Genomic DNA, 16364 nt, shown 5'->3' on the forward strand with positions numbered 1-16364 from the left:
ATTTCTGCACCGAGAATTCCTGCTGTGAGGCGGACGGACTGCGCTCACCTTGAACCGAGGCTGGACAAGCGCGCCGCGGCCCGCTTCCTAGTCCAAGCCCACCCGAGGGCGCCCGGCCGCCCAGAGCCCGCGCCCCCTGCGCGGCTATGGCCGCGCCCAGCTCCTTGCGCGCAGCCCGGAGGGCGGGCCCGTTGCCTAGGAGATGCGAGCTCGGATCCGCGCTACGGGCGCGCACTTCCGGGAGGACGTGCTTGCGCGGCGCCCGGCAGCCAATCAGAGGGCGGGGCGCGCGTTCAAACCGCTGGCCGGCGGCGGAGGCGTGAGCGGCGCGGGAAGGCCTGGGGCCTGCGAGGTGGGGTCTGCGAGGTAGGGGTTGCGGCCTGGGGGCGGCGCGTCGGTGCGGGCAGCGGCGGGGGGGGGGGGGGGGTGTTGCCGAGCGGCTCGGGCGTCCGGGCGGGGCAGGGGTCGCCCAGGGGGACGGGGCGGGGGTCCCCCAGGAGGGACAGGGGCGGGACCGGGCCTCGCCCTCCGCGCCGCTGCCCCCGCCAGGGCCGCCTTCGGGGCGCGTCGCTGTCCCGGTCCCGGCGTGACCGCTGAGAACCGGTCCCGGGGTCTGGGCCCCTCTTCCCGCCGTCTCACAGCGACCCTTCCCCGTTACCCCCCCGCAAAACAAAGAGCCATCTCGCTCCGTGTAAGTAGCAGCAGGTTTTCAGCTGCGGTTGAAGGTCCGCAATCTCTTCTTGCCTTTGTATTTGCTTCCGTAACAGGAAGATTCTCTGCTTTTAGTTAAAAGGTGACGGGAGATGCTTAGGTCCTGGCGAAGTTTCCGGTAATGATTGTTAGTGATTTAGAACTTTCAAAGGCTTACTTGAAAATGAACCTCTGTTATTTTGTTCCTCCAGAGCCGTAATCTCTGGGGTCGACTTTAAAAATACAACAGCCAGTTGCTGGATTAGCAGGAAGAGTCTATGTGGGAGCAGCAGAGAACTGCAGCCCAGGGCGAGCTTGCTGGAGCAGAAAGGGTGAACCAGCCCAGAGCAGAGGAGAGGCGCTTGTCTGTCCCGGCGCCTCCCAGGTAGTGTGGGCTCCGTGAGACCACCCACGGAGTCACAGGAATGTTTTGTTTCATATAAAAGTTCTATTTTTTCTATACTGTAGCCTATGAAGTGTGCAATAGTACTGTGTCTAAAAAAACGATGTATATACCTTCATTTAAAACACTTTAATGGTAAAAATGCTAACCATCATCAGAGCCTTCAGTGCGTCCTATTAGTAACATCAAAGACCGCTGATCACAGATCACCATAACAAGTAGGGGGCTAATGAAAAAGTTTGAAATATTGTGAGGATTACGAAAACGTGACGCAGACATGAAGTGAGCCGATGCAGTTGGGAAAATGGCTCTGACTTGCTGATGCAGGGTTGCCACAAACCTTTAGTTTGTAAAAAGCGCAGTATCTGTATGGGGTAGCCAAGCGCCTAAGACAGGTCTGCCTGTGTGAAGAGAAGGAGGGAATTGAACGACAGTCCGGGTGGTGATCACCTCCTACCGGCTGAGCTGCGCATTTTCTCATTGGCTGGGCGGTTGCTATAGGCGACGAGGAAACCTTTCTTCCTCTTCGCTCTGGGATGTGAAATAGCTTCTTCCTGTAGAGTCTGTAAAACACGGCAAGGGATAAAGCGTGAGAGCTGCTCTTTAGATCCCCCAGTTCTATTTTAAATGAGGTTTCCTTTATTTACTTTCACAATGAAATATGTGTCAATGATCAGGTGTCATCTTACAAGTTCGAATCAGGCATGCAACTGTAAAGACTTGTTTACATCAGTATAACCGGTTTGATTCAGCGTTGACTAGAAGCCCGACATCTTAGCTGTCACCGCAGTTCTCTTTTCTCTTAAACGTGAATGCTGGATCGCTACTGTTGACACATAGTTATATACGTTCCTGTCCACTTTGTTGTCTAACTGCTAGAGGGCAGGCTGTCTACTTAACTAATCTTGCATAATTCTTCTCAGCACAAGCAATTAATTTACAGCACTTATCATGTTTATTGTCTCTGCTACTTATTTGGGAATAATCTGTCTGTGACACCTCTCAAACTCATCTCTCTGAGGCATTCTTGCATGTAACGTGCATTCAGCAGGTGCAGAAATGCTTCACTCCGGTCTTTAACTTTGGTGCTGGAGTGTCCCTGTTAGTCCCCCTCCCTGCTCCCCAAGCTGGGGGTACTTTAAAAAAAAAAATCTCTGCTGACATGTTCTCTTTTCTAACATTTACCATCTAAACCGTTTTTAAGTGTACACCTTAAATATATTCATATTGTTGTGTGGTCATCACTACCATCCGTCCCCATAAGTCTTGTCATCTCGTAAATCTGAAACTCTATACCTATTAAACATTAACTCTCTGTTATCCCCTCCCCCAGATCCTGGCAACTTTCTGTCTTTATGATTTTAACTACTCTATGTACTTGCTATAAGTGATGTCATATGTTATTTGTCTTTTTGTGACTGGCTTATTTCACTTAGCATGATGTCCTCGAGGTTCATCCATATTGTAGCATATTGCAGAATTTCTTTACTTTTAAAAGATGAATAATATTCCATTGTATGAATATACCACATTTTGGTAAGCCATTCATTGGTCAGTGGACACTTGGGTTGCTTCCCCATTTCAGCTATTGTGGATAAAGCTGCTATGAACATGAGCATAAACATATCTCTTCGAGACCCTGCTTTCATTTCTTTTGGGTATATACCCAGAAGTGGAATTGCTAGGTCATGTGGTAATTTTAATTTTTTGAGGACTGTCCATAGTGTTTTTCATAGCGGCTGTACCATTTTGCATCAACAGTACACAAGGGTACCAGTTTCTTCACATCCTTGTCAACACGTTTTTTTTTTTTTTTTTTTGATAGTAGCCATTCTAATGAGCTAGTGATATGGCATCTCATTACAGTTTTGATTTGCTTTTCCCTAATGATTAGTGACGTTGAGCATCTTTTTATGTGCTTGTTGGCCATTCTTATGTCTTTGACATGTGCTTTTTTTTTTTCTTTTTTCTTTTTTTGGCTGTGCCACACAGCATGCGGGATCTTCGTTCCCTGACCAGGGATCGAACCCGTGCCCCCTGCAGTGGAAGTGCGAAGTCTTAACCACTGGACCACCAGGGAAGCCCCCGACATGTGCTTTTTACATCTTTAAAGTCACCTGGCACATTTGGCCTGATATAAGTGTTATCTGCGCATTCCTTCTAGACTAAGGAAATGAAAACAGGGGTCTTGTCTTTGAAAATCCATAGTATCCATCAGAGGGCCTGGCACCTCATGGGAGCTCAGCTGAGTAATGATTGTAAGTAATGACTGTAAGCTCTTTGAGGTCAGAGGTTTGTCTGAAGCAGCTTGGGAACAGTATCTGAGCTGGAGGTCATGACCTACTCTGATGTATTGCTCTGAGCAGTTACTTTCACCATGGAAGGTTCTCATGTTTTTACAGCCTATTCGTAGTCTGTGCCATCTAAATCTTATTTATTTATTTATTTATTTAATTTTAGCAGATAATTTTGGAAACTGATGCATAAGGAATGGCCGGAAGTTAAATGAACGTCCAGAGAAGAGCTTAAAGTTTCTTCGGCAACATCCTTTCTAAAAATAACTTGCTGCCACAATGTCAGTTTACCCTGCACATAGTAGAAATGACAGCAATATCCTTGGTATCCCTTCTTCCCCAAAGAGTTCATCGCTGCCTGTCCTCCCCCATGGTAGCAGGCTGAAGCTGCATTCAAAGTCGGATACGTCGGAATGTGAAAATGATGAACCGTTATTGATATCTGCAAGTAAAACCAGAGACATAAATAGCACTTACGTTATCTCTGCCTGTAAAAAAACGGAAGATACACCCCTTACCCCTAACCCTGTGGGTAGGTTGACACTTCAGAGGAGAGTGACAAGGAGCAAAGAGTCCTCTCTGCTTGGTCGTGAGTTGGGAGACACAACTGCGAAAACAGCAGAAACACGTCTTGCGTTACAACGTCGGGCTAAGACAGATTCTGTGGAAAAGTGGAAAGCAGCGCAGAATGTAGGAGGTAAAGGAGAAAACAATTGTGCTTCACCAGCAACTAGTATAAATGTAAAGACTGTAAATAATGATAGAAACTTTCTTGTCACACCTTCTGTACCTTTAGCTGCAGACCCAAAAGACCCTGAAGTGAAGGCTGGTGGAAAATACAAAGAAACGCTTTCTACTGTCAGTGGGGCAGATGAAAATGTTGCCCTTAAGTCCCTAAGTGATAGACCACCCGCTGTTTCCCAGAGTCAGACTGAAGCTGTTAGATCAGGATGCTTGGCAACAAAACCTATTCAGAGCAAGTTGGATATCAGAGTGTCAGGAACAGGAAGCTTACATCACAGAAGTGCTGGGAAGGATGGTGCGAAACTTGCACCTAAATTTGAAAGCTTAGAGAAAAGAACACCTTCGAAGTGTGTTACAGAGCACAGATCGACACCAAAGCGTGGCATACCTCAGTTTAAGAGCCCAGCTGCGTCAGTTCTGAAAAACAGGATGCCTACCCTTCAAGTGAAACAAAGGCCGAAAAGTTCTCTTCTCGCAAATAAAAGGGAACGGTCACGAGAAAATCCATTCCTTCTTGAAGAAGAACCTGCACTTCGGAGAACCTCTGCAGAAACAGACCCCCTAAAAGTGGAAAACAGTCAAGTGACGGTGGCAGTCAGAGTCAGGCCTTTCAGCACGCGGTACGTTCCCCTTTCTGTTTAAGGCCAGGCTGGTGGCGTGGAGCGTGTCCAGTTCCTCTCTGCCTTTGGGAAGTCAGCGTGTTCATGCATCTTCAAACTGGCTGGTGATTCTTTTATATAGACAGAACTTCTCGGTTCAGTTGTAGTATGTGGATTATTTTTGATGATTGGCTGTAAAATTAAAAAATCGAAATCACCGTATTTTGCAAGCGTAAGTTTCTCTGGATATACTGCTTTTTAAAAGTCTGAATGACTTCAGTCTAATGCAGTCTGCTTTCAAATCTGTAATGTACGGTGGGATCTCTACCTTTCCCTTGAAAAGAGCCACAACAGGTCACTCGTTCCCCAAAGAGGTCCTTCCGAAACCCTTTCCGGAGTGGTGGTCACCCCTTCATCATCTCTGCTACGTGGTGGTTATACGCTCACTCATTTATTACATTTGATTTTGATGGCAAAAAAAAATCTCTCCCCAAAAGTGCTTGTGGGTGAGACACTCACAGATTGCGGGTTGCGCTGAAAAAGACGACCCGCCCAGTGTGAATATGGCATCTGGTTATCTTTACATACTTGGAGAGATGACTGTGAAGACTTCACAGAGTCAGTAGTTTTTAACTCTGTTGTGGACCTAAGTGAGGTAGAGGAGGGTATGGTGACCCTGCAATGCAGACGGACCTCTGGTTTGAACCTAAACGGCCAGCAGTTAAGGCAAGTTCCACAGGGCTGTGAGCCTTTTAGCTGAAAATGTGGGGTCAGTGATAAGGGGAGAGAACTCAGTACCAAAGAGCCTCAAGACTGTGCGGGGAAGAGGGGCAGAAGGGACAAGCCCAGGATGGGTGGCTGCCCTGGAGAGGATGGAGCGAGGGACCACGTGCTGATTCCAGACTCGGCAGGCGCGCCTGTAGCAGGGCCGCGGTGGAGGATGAGGGAGGTGGTTTCCGCAGTAGTTTCTGATCTAAAGCAGAGATGGGGGCAGAAGGAGAGATCTGGGGCCAGACAAGGACTGATAATGTTTTTCTGCAGCTCTGGAGCCAGTGAAAGGTTTCCTACTAAGTCTTAGATGGAAGAAGGATGGACCCAAAGAGATAATTTAAAGGAGGAGGGACCTTTGGATTCATAGAAACGTTAACTAGTAGCCCAAAGACGCTTGTGGTTCACACTTATATCTAACTGAGTTTGTTGAAATTGTGTTTCTTACCAACTTTATATAGATTTGTACCTCCAAAATTTCTTTATAATCTATTCAAACAAGTTTCCAGGTTTGAACTGCAGAGACAGGTAGATTATAGTAGGCAGGATGAGAAAAGGGAGAGCTTAAGAGAAAAAGGAAAAAGATGGAAAATCCTGTAAAAGTAGGGGGCATTCTTCCAGACAAGCAATCTGGAGCTCCATTTTCCCTTTGAGCAGTGGCACTGGAGCTGCAGGAAGTAGATTTTGGAAACCCGCTATTATTACGTGTGCTGGTCTGCATTTTCCACATAAAACTGAAGAATCTTCTTGCCCTGGAGGAATGTTGTATTTAACTAGTTTGAGGTCCTTATTATATTCTGTGGGAATAATACTCAGAATAATTATAGTAACGATATTTTTCTCTGCGCTTCTTTTTAAAGAGAGAAGAGTGAAGAAACATCCCAGGTGGTCTTTCTGAACGGGGAAGAAATAGCTGTGGAACATCCCAGCATGAGACAGGTGTACAGTTTTGTTTACGATCTTTCCTTCTGGTCCGTCGATGAGTGTCACCCCCGCTTCGCGAGCCAGACGGCCGTGTACGAGGCACTGGCAGCCCCGCTCCTGGAACAGGCCTTCGAAGGCTTCAACACCTGTCTCTTTGCTTATGGTCAGACTGGCTCTGGAAAGTCCTATACGTAAGTTGTATCATAAATCCGATTATCCAGAAATGTTTGCATTTTTGTGAGGAGCAACATAGTTTGATAGAAAGAATATCGTTTTGCAACTGCACAGCTGTGGGCTCAAAGCTCACCATTTTACATACTCGTTCTGCAGACTTGGGCAAGTTACTTCGTCTCTGGGTTTCTGTTTATGCGTGAGATATTGTTTCATTGGCCCCATTTTACTATAAACTCTTTCTTGTGTAAACCGAAGCCCAGAGAGGTTAATTGGAAGTATTGTTGTGAGAATTACAAGCAAGTCATCTGATCAACGGTATGGTAATAATACCTGTCCTAGAAGGAAATACTCAAATTTTAATAGTAGCTAACACTTATTAACTTTTTACTATATTCCAGGCCCTGTGCTAAAGGCTCTGAATTAGATAGTTCTTATTTATTCCCATTTTACAGAAGAGGAAATTGAGGTTTACTTTCTCTCCAAAGAACTTAAAAACCCTATTTATCATGTATTTTCCAGGATGATGGGATTTAGTGAAGAACCAGGAATAATTCCAAGATTCTGTGACGGTCTTTTTGCTGAAATAGCCAAAAAACAAACCCAAGAGGTATGTTCTCATAGTATCCGTAAGCCTTCTTATTAGACTAGAAAACGGTCAAATCAAGTTAAAGTCAGAGTCGTGGCCACTAAGGAACTACTCAGCAGAAGATGTTGTAATTTCTGGTCGCTCTCCTTTAGGACAGTGGTACGGGGGACGGAGGCTCCAGACGCAGAGGCGGTTCCTCCTGGTGGACAGGGATGGAGGGTCCTTTCTTCCGCCTTCTTTGCCCAATCACCTCCGTGGGTGCGGGGTGCACGTGGCCCGGTAGTTACGCCCCGTCGTGCGTGTCTGCAGCGGGACGGCGGCACGGCCTTCCCTAAGGACGGCAGGCGTCAGCATTAGGACGGCAGCAGTAGGAGAGAGAGGAGTGACCTGCAGATTCAGCCCGGAGTGGAGGTCACAGCCTCGCTCGTGCCCCGCACTGCCCCAGCGCTGGGTGCCCACGCCCTCTCACCTGGTCCTAGTGTGGCCAGCTGTTTGCCGGGCAGCCCGTTAGACTGTTAGTTTTTCCGAAACTTGCTTGAGGATAAAAGCCCCTAGGAATGTGTGTGGGGGTGTACTTGCTGAAAAGCTTCTGGAGATTCTGATTCAGTTGGTTTAGAGGGTAGCCTGGGAGTTTATAATTTTCATACTTTTCCTCTAGTGATTCTTATGATAAGGGGACTTGGGAAAATATTGTGCTGTACTTGGGAGCACGGAGTCGAAACACCCGGTGCCTGTAGTGAAGAGAGTGTGATGGAGAAACGGGCCAGTACACAGTCGAGTACAGTCAGTGAGATGCTAAATAAAGTGAAGTAAATACTCGGTTAGGATGAGAGCGGCGGCTATGGGGACATGTAAGCTGGGGGCACGGGGTCCTTGGAGGAGGCGTGGCCCGTGGGTTAGGCCCCTCTGTTTAGCATCTGTTTCGTTTAAAGGTGGTGGAAGCCAGGGAGGGAGAGCAGGCGAAGGCGAGGGGTCTCTGGCGTGATCCCGGGTCTGGGGTGCTCCAGCGGTGGGGAACGACTTTGTCGGGGAGAGGAACACATGAGCCGGTTAAGGGCGTGGACTTTGGAGATGGCTTGAGCTGGAATCCAGGTTCCCTCCCTTTGCTGGAAGTGTGGCCTCGAGCAATGTGCTTATCTTCTCTGGTGCTTCGGCACCGAGACTGGGGATGAGGGGGATGCGCTCCTAGGTTAGCTGTGAGTGTGAAGTGTGTTGGTCTGCGTGGAAGGCTTTGAACTGCCCGGCACATAGGGAGCCCAGCGAAGGGACTGCGGTTTTGTCCGTTTGGGATTATTCAGGGTGGTGGAAGATAACAGCATGCGGGTGGGGGTCACGGAGGGGGGTATAGCCACAGACGCCAGGCGCCTCGAAGGAGCAGACAAGGTATGCTCCTCTGCGGCGTGACCGCCCGCCTTTCGCAGCTCCCCTCCCGCGGCATGTTCCTCTCCAAGGGCCCCTGGAAGCCCCGTAACACAGTACACTGTTTTATATATAATAGACATTAATGCATGTTTGTTGAATTCTGAGCCCCAATACCTGTATCCACAGCCCTTGTAAATAACCTGTAATGCATGGGTTCACCTGTACCGGATCTCTACCTGGAAGTGCTTTGTTCCTCTCCCGGGACGCTAACTGTATCCTTCTGTCTGTGTTACTCAAGTGCTGTGTTGCATCTCCAAGTAGACTGTGAGTTCTCTGAGGAAGAAGCCTGTCCAGTTCACCTCAGGTTCTCCCACAGCACCTAGAGGAGTGCTGTGTGCCTGGTAGGCCCAATAAGTATTTAGTGAATTGAACCTACATCTCTCTGATCTCCCTTGAAGCTTCTAGTTTCGTGAGCGCTGGGTGCTTGCTGACTCACTTTGGGCCTGTGGGTGAAATTTATTTCTCTAACAAGGAAACATACCCTAACTCAAAAAAGCTACATGGAAGCAAATTTTCCCTTTTTGGCCTTTATACCTTGTCTTTCAGAGTCAAAAGGAGGAGAAGCTCAGCTCTGCTGAGTCTGGTGATTGTTTTTTGCCGCAATCAGGAAGAAAAGCTCTGATTTAAGATCCTCATTTAGCAGATCAAGTGTTCGCCCACAGGGTCCAGCCCGCTGCGTTCCTCATGCCTCACATCCTTTTCTCCTCCTTTCCCAGCCTCTCTGGCACCTGCATCTCCCCCTTCTGATTGGTCGTATTATTTAGGGTCATGATTTCTCATTTTGGTTCTTAATTTTCTATTGCTCTGTCTTATCTGTTGGAGGGTATGTTATGTTTCTCTGAGATGGAAACTCGTGGGCGAGAACCTTGCCATATACTTCTGTATATCCTTCTCATATAGTCCAAAGCCATGCACATACTAAGGTGAATTGAATTAGGTGAATTTCCTAGAAGTTAGTAAGAAACGCAAGGACTTTTGTTGTTGAAATTAGAAATTTTCCTATATTGAGAAAATTCACATAACATAAAATTGACCATCTTAAAATATAAAATTCAGTGGCATTTAGTACATTTATAATGTTGTGCAACCACCACCTCTATCTGGGTCTAAAAAAATTTTCATCACCCTCAAAGGAGACCATCCATGTACCATTAAGTAGGTACAACCCATTTCCCTCCCCTCAGCCCCTACTTTCTGCCTCTGTGGCTTTACCTATTCTGGACGCTTCCTGTAAATGGAATGTCATGCAGCATGAGGCTCATCAGTGTTACAGCATGTATTGACACTTCATTCCTTTTTATGGCTGAGTAATATGCTGTTGCATATATGTGCCACATCTTCTTTATCAGTTGATGGGCATTTAGGCTGTTTCCATCTTTTGGCTTTTGTAATACTGTTGCTATTACAATACACAGTTGTACAGTTGTGTACAGTTTTTATTTGAGTAATTAAAAAAAAATTTATTTATTTATTTGGCTATGTCGGGTCTTAGTTGCGGCACGTGGGATCTTTCCTTGCGGCGCGTGGACTCTCTCTTGTGGCGTGCGGGCTTCTCTCTCGGTGTGGCGTGTGGGCTCCAGAGCGGGCAGGCTCAGTAGTTGCGGCGTTGGCTTAGTTGCCCCGTGGCAACTAAGTGGGATCTTAGTGGGATCTTAGTTCCCCGACCAGGGATCGAACCCATGTCCCCTGCGTTGGAAGGCGGATTTTTAACCACTGGACCACCAGGGAAGTCCCTATTTGAGTAATTTTTAATTTGAATTTATTTGTAATTCTTTTGAGTAGATAGGAGTGAAATTGCTGGGTTATACAGTAATTCTGTGCTTAACCTTTTGAGGAACTGCCCACTGTTTTCCACGACATTTGCAGCATTTAACATTCCCAGCAGCAACACTGGAGGGTTCCGATTTCTCCACATCCTCATCAGCGTTTGTTGTTTTCCGTTTCCTTGATTACAGCCATCCTAGTGGGTGTGAAGTGGTTTCTTACCGTGGCTTTGATTTGCATTTCCCTACTGACTTGTGATGTTGGACACCTTTCCATGTGCTTGTTGACTGTGTATCTTTTTGGAGAAATGTCTGTTCAGTCCTTTGCCTATTTTTTAATTGGTTGTTTGTCTTTCTGTTGTTGAATTGTAAGAGTTCTTTATATATTCTGGTTACTAGACTGTTATCAGATATGATTTGTAAAAAATGCAAGAACTTTTCAAATCAATTGTATGCTGTGTTTCTGTTCCTGCTAGGTCAGCTATCACCTTGAAATGAGCTTCTTTGAAGTATATAATGAAAAAATTCACGACCTTCTGGTTTGTAAAGGTGAAAATGGGCAGAGAAAGCAAACAGTAAGATTTAAAAACTTATTTGTTTTTAATTTCTGTTTTTACTGATGCATATAATTATATTAGTTCTCAAGATGATATATAGCTTAATTACTAAAATGCACATGTTGAGATCTACAGTCTAACTACATTGCTATTTACTAAATAAGCTGAACATTATTGTTAGTGGACATTAAACTAGTTATTAACTGTAACCTCATTTTACTTAAGCAAGTATTATGTAAAAGTTAAAGATAAAACATTCCAAGATTTAGTTGGACCACTATGTCAAATACCAAATTCCTAAAGTCTGCAAAGCCAAAAAAGAATAAAAGTTTTAAAAACTGTATTGTTATTGTAGAATATGTATTTCACTCGATTATTTAGCAAATTGATATCTTATAGCTAATATTTTCTGTGAAGTAGAAAGTTTCACAAAGGCATAAACTTTTTAAACAACCGCTATTAGAATTAAAAATATTTGACTTTGAAAAGGGCTGTGGAGGGCGAGAAGCTAAAATCTGAAGAGGTCACTTGACTTGCTCAAGGTCATGCAGTTTGCTTTTGGCAACATCAAGAGACTCATACAAAACTTGGCATTTCCTTCTATGTCTTCTATGTGTTTTTAAATTTCTGCTCACAAAGTTTAAAATGTATAATGTAAAACGGAAAAAAATATTAACTGTCTGAAATTTATTGCATGTATTTTTTTAGAAAGCTATTTAAAAGCATATAAACAATAGCTATGGCAGGACTTAGGAATGAAAAACTAGTAAGATATTTGATGTTATGGTATATTGTCAAATACTGTGCAGATGTGAACAGTTTGTGGTCTTGAGGCAGTTTCCTAGTGCCTTACAGATGTGTTTCTGTGAGGACCTTTATATTTATTTGCGGGTAGAGACAAATCTCTTTACCGTAGACTCAAAATATAGAAAGAAAGGTCATTTGAAATTCTCTTTCATGTGAAGTATTTGCCTTGCTGTTAATGTGGCTCATGTTTGCCCACAGCTGAGAGTGCGGGAGCACCCGGCCTCCGGCCCCTACGTCGAGGGCCTGTCCACGTGAGTGTGTGCGGCCAGGGCCCGTGACCGCCGAGCTCTCGGCGGCCTCCCCAGCCGTGAAGCGCTGCGTCACTTAGTCTTCTCCCCTTAATGTTATCCTGTCAAACGTTCCTCCTCTTTCCAGATAGAGTGTTAGCTGCTTGTTGTTATGTTTGTTTATATCTCTCACGGCACCTGTGAAGTGCCTTGCGTAGAGCATTAATTATACTGTGTATGAAATATTTGACCTTCCTCCCTTTCCCCCGCTAACCCATTAAGTTAAGCCTTCCCTCTCGAGCCGCTTTTTTTATCTGTTACTTTAAGCTGAGGAGGCGAGAAGGTGCTGAGCTCAATGTTTAGAGTTAGAAATATGCTGAGAGTCATTTATTTGGCTTTCAACTTCAAATGCTTTCTTTATATATATATATATATATATATATATATATATATATATATATATATATATATATATATACTTTAAAAAAAAATTTGTTTATTTTACTTATTTATTTTTGGCTGCGTTGGGTCTGTTGCTGCACGCGGGCTTTCTCTAATTGTGGCGAGCGGGGGCTACTCTTCGTTGCGGTGCCCGGGCTTCTCATTGCGGTGGCCTCTCTTGTTGTGGAGCACGGGCTCTAGGAGCAGCAGGCTTCAGTAGTTGCTGCACGTGGGCTTCAGAAGTTGCGGCATGTGGACTCAGTAGTTGTGGCGCACGGGCTTAGTTGCTTCGCGGCATGTGGGATCTTCCCGGACCAGGGCTTGAACCCGTGTCCCCTGCATTGGCAGGCAGATTCTTAACCATTGCGCCACCAGGGAAGTCCCAAATGCTTTCTTAAAGGAAAAGAAAAGTGGCTAGAAAAAATTCAGCTCCACTTAGTAAATCTGGGATTGTGCTGAGACCCATACACACCCGCACTACCACACCCATATATATGTGTACTTATACATATACCTGTACCTCTACCTACGCCTAACCACACGCATATATACAGGTACCTATACCTATGCCTTTGCCTATACATATGGGTTAAAGTTTATCTTTTGGTCTCACGATTTAGACTTGGATAGTACAATGTTAAGATGCTAAGGTGCTTCATTATATTAAGAAAAATCATACTTCTTAAAATTTGTTAAAATGAAAACTATTTTATTATCTACCTTTTAGAATGGAGAAAATGAAAGATTCTGTAAGAATCAGTGTAATAATATCTATGGATTATTCCACTGTGGTACTCATGGAGTAATTATGTGGTTGAAAGGTGGCTGATGTTTTATAAGCACAGGAGTGTGATCATGAAAAAACTGATTTTGTCCTTTGCTTTTGTGAAATAGGAATGTTGTCAGCTCTTACTCTGATATCCAGGTAAGGTCCGTTGTAATCGAGCTTCTCTCCACTAGGTAGAAAAATCAGAGTCATAAATATTCATAAGAATATTTCCCCTTTCTGGCTGTTTGCATAAATAAAACGTTAATTTATAAGGAACTGTAAATTTTAAGCAAAAGAATTACTCTTATAAACTAAAAATTTAAATCGATCATCATGTCAGTTTAGAGTTATAGAAATAGCCTTTTAAAGGTATTATTTCCTCATTCAAATTTCTGTGACAGAAAAAAAAATAGACAATGGGAATGCAAATTCTTAAATCAGCGTGTATTAGTATTTTTATTTTATAAACTGATTATAAATGTGTGTATATATGTGCTTACTTTACTTTGTTGTTCTTTACTTTGCTCTGGTGAGTCCCTGTCTGCAGACCTGACCTCCTCCTCTCCTTTCCCACTAGATTTGGCTGGAACTGGGAAATAAGAGGAAGGCAACTGCGGCCACTGGCATGAACGATAAAAGCTCCCGCTCTCACTCAGTGTTCACCCTGGTGATGACCCAGACCAAGGTACTGTGTTGTTGATTAATTTCTTAGGTTAGGTAGTCACTGCATTCAAGTTTCATGTTTTCCTTATTTTCTTCTTTATTTTTTTATCTTTATCATCTTCATTGGAGTGTAATTGCTCTACAATGGTGTGTTAGTTTCTGCTGTATAACAAAGTGAATCAGCTATACGTATACATATATCCCCATATCCCCTCCCTCTTGCGTCTCCTTCCCTCCCACCCTCCCTATCCCACCCCTCTAGGTGGTCACAGAGCACCGAGCTGATCTCCCGGTGCTATGCGGCTGCTTCCCACTAGCTATCTATTTTACATTTGGTAGTGTATATATGTCCATGCCACTCTCTTACCTCTTTAAATCAAAGGTAAAAGTCCAATCATTTAAATATATAACATAATTGGATTTTAGGACATATACACAGTAACGCTGAGTGACTTCTGGCATATACAGGAGTATGTTTTTCTCACTTTTAAAAATCAACGTGATTATTAACTTATCATGTATTGATATTGTCATATCAATACATGATAATATATTATCAATAATACATGATAATTGTACAGTATTTGAAAAAACATATCAGAAAGTAAAAGATTTTAAATAATTCAGCCATAGGGTTCCACTGCTCAGACGAAACCCCTCTAAAGATTTTGGTATATAATCTTTCATTTGTTTTACAATCATGTAGACAAATTTACAAAATCTGCAACAATTTTATACTATTAAAATTACTTGCAAAACATTATCATTCACAGCTACATAATTTTCCTTTGACTGTTAAAATTCCTCAAAGTTTTCTCTGCTGTTGGACATTTATGTTGCTTTTAAATGCTTTGCTACTTCAGGGCTGGGATGAACAGCACCTTTGTACATTAAGCCTTTTTTCTATCTGTGGCCGTTTCCTTAATATAATTGCGTAGTTATGGGTTTAGCCCTTTAAAGTCATTCCTTTTATTTTGCGTAGTCTGAGCACTGCTCAATATGTTCTCATAAATTGTCACAGATTCAAGAAGGGATAGCTTCAAAAATAAGTGAGTGGTTTGTAATCTTGTCTTAACTTTCCATTTTGCAGACTTACATTGATGGCAAGTCGTAAAAGAACTTATGAAGTGTTATTTTAATGTCCTTTTGTCCCAGACAGAATTTGTGGAAGGGGAAGAGCTGGATCACAGAATTCGGAGCCGCATAAACCTGGTGGACCTGGCGGGCAGTGAGCGCTGCTCCGAGACCCAGCCGAGCGGGGAGCGGCTGAAGGTAAGGGTGAGCCCCCACGCTGGGAGCTCAGTCCCGGGCACTGTTTTTAGGAGATGACTGGCTAAGCACGTAATCTTTTTTTTTTTTTTTTATAAATTTATTTATTTATTTTTGGCTGCGTTGGGTCTTTGTTGCTGTGCGTGGGCTTTCTCTAGTTGCGGCGAGTGGGGGCCGCTCTTCGTTGCGGTGCACGGGCTTCTCATTGCAGTGGCTTCTCTTGTTGTGGAGCACGGGCTCTGGAGCGCAGGCTCAGTAGTTGGGGCTTGCAGGCTCAGTAGTTGTGGCTCTCAGGCTCTAGAGTGCAGGCTCAGTAGTTGTGGCACACGGGCTCAGTTGTTCCGCAGCATGTGGGATCTTCCCGGACCAGGGCTTGAACCTGTGTCCCCTGCACCGGCAGGCGGTATTCCTAACCACTGTGCCACCGGGGAAGTCCCTAAGCATGTAGTCTTAACCAAGAATAACCTCTCTGTCCATGCACTTTATAGACTGTGTTGCTGAGACTTAAAGAGGAACCCGTAGTTTTTGGTTACGATTGCTTCTCAGAGTCAGTTAGTAAATTCTGAGTCTGAAGAAAGTTGGTAGTTTATGGAAGAAAGTATTTCCTCAGTAATTATATGAAGGAAGAAATATATTTTGTGAAATACATTTATTGCTGAGCAGTTCCTTTCAATTAAAATGTTTGATCTTGTCCCCAGGAAGGCGTGAGTATTAACAAGTCCCTGCTGACCCTGGGAAAGGTCATATCCGCGCTCTCCGAGCAGGCCAGCGGGAGGAGAACATTCATTCCTTACCGCGAGTCTGTCCTCACATGGCAAGTAGCTTTTGGAGTATAAGGAATTGTACAAAATAGAGTGAGTACTGTGGGGGAAAAGGGCATAGACTGACTTCATGTGACTCTGGGACAGAGCAGTGGTGAGCGGTACGGATTCCAGAGCCAGGCTACCTGGACTTGAGCTCAGCTGTGCTTCCTACAAACTGTGTGACTTTGGGCACATCACTTAATAGTCCTCAAGACTGTTTCCTCATCTGTAAAACGGGGATAATATCAATACCTGTCTTTTAGGGTTGTGATGAGGGTTAAATGATGAATGAACTATTATTAGTGCCTGATGTTTGAGCACATATGGTATCACCAAACACATTACTATGTGTGTGAAGTGAAGTTTAGCACACACTGGCTGGCGTGTAAGTGTTCAAAAAGTATTTTCATTAATGAACATGTATTTAACTTCAGATGTATTACATTCAGATTACATCTGTG

General features: G+C 44.3%; 1 protein-coding gene across 7 annotated transcripts in view; it reads left to right on the top strand.

The window, feature by feature from the left end:
* Window positions 1-246: 246 nt before the first annotated feature.
* Window positions 247-16364, top strand: part of KIF14 (kinesin family member 14) — a 51223-nt gene continuing 35105 nt past the window's right edge. For 2 of the 7 annotated variants that reach the window (XR_014253486.1, XM_082425299.1), the window contains exons 1-11: window positions 247-366; window positions 903-1075; window positions 3554-4751; window positions 6359-6613; window positions 7116-7203; window positions 10844-10942; window positions 11930-11982; window positions 13294-13324; window positions 13746-13853; window positions 14987-15103; window positions 15799-15914. Coding sequence is in view for 6 of the 7 variants with exons in the window: in XM_082425299.1 (XP_082281425.1) it covers window positions 3667-4751; window positions 6359-6613; window positions 7116-7203; window positions 10844-10942; window positions 11930-11982; window positions 13294-13324; window positions 13746-13853; window positions 14987-15103; window positions 15799-15914 (1952 nt within the window). In the remaining variant the exon portion in view is untranslated. Of the gene's footprint in view, window positions 367-902; window positions 1076-1770; window positions 1902-3553; window positions 4752-6358; window positions 6614-7115; window positions 7204-10843; window positions 10943-11929; window positions 11983-13293; window positions 13325-13745; window positions 13854-14986; window positions 15104-15798; window positions 15915-16364 lie in introns of all 7 variants that reach the window. The other 5 variants (XM_082425302.1, XM_082425304.1, XM_082425301.1 and 2 more) reach the window with 5 other exon arrangements.

This window comes from Balaenoptera physalus (assembly GCF_965194825.1).
Source record: "Balaenoptera physalus genome assembly, chromosome: 1".
In the NCBI taxonomy this organism is placed as follows: domain Eukaryota; kingdom Metazoa; phylum Chordata; class Mammalia; order Artiodactyla; family Balaenopteridae; genus Balaenoptera; species Balaenoptera physalus.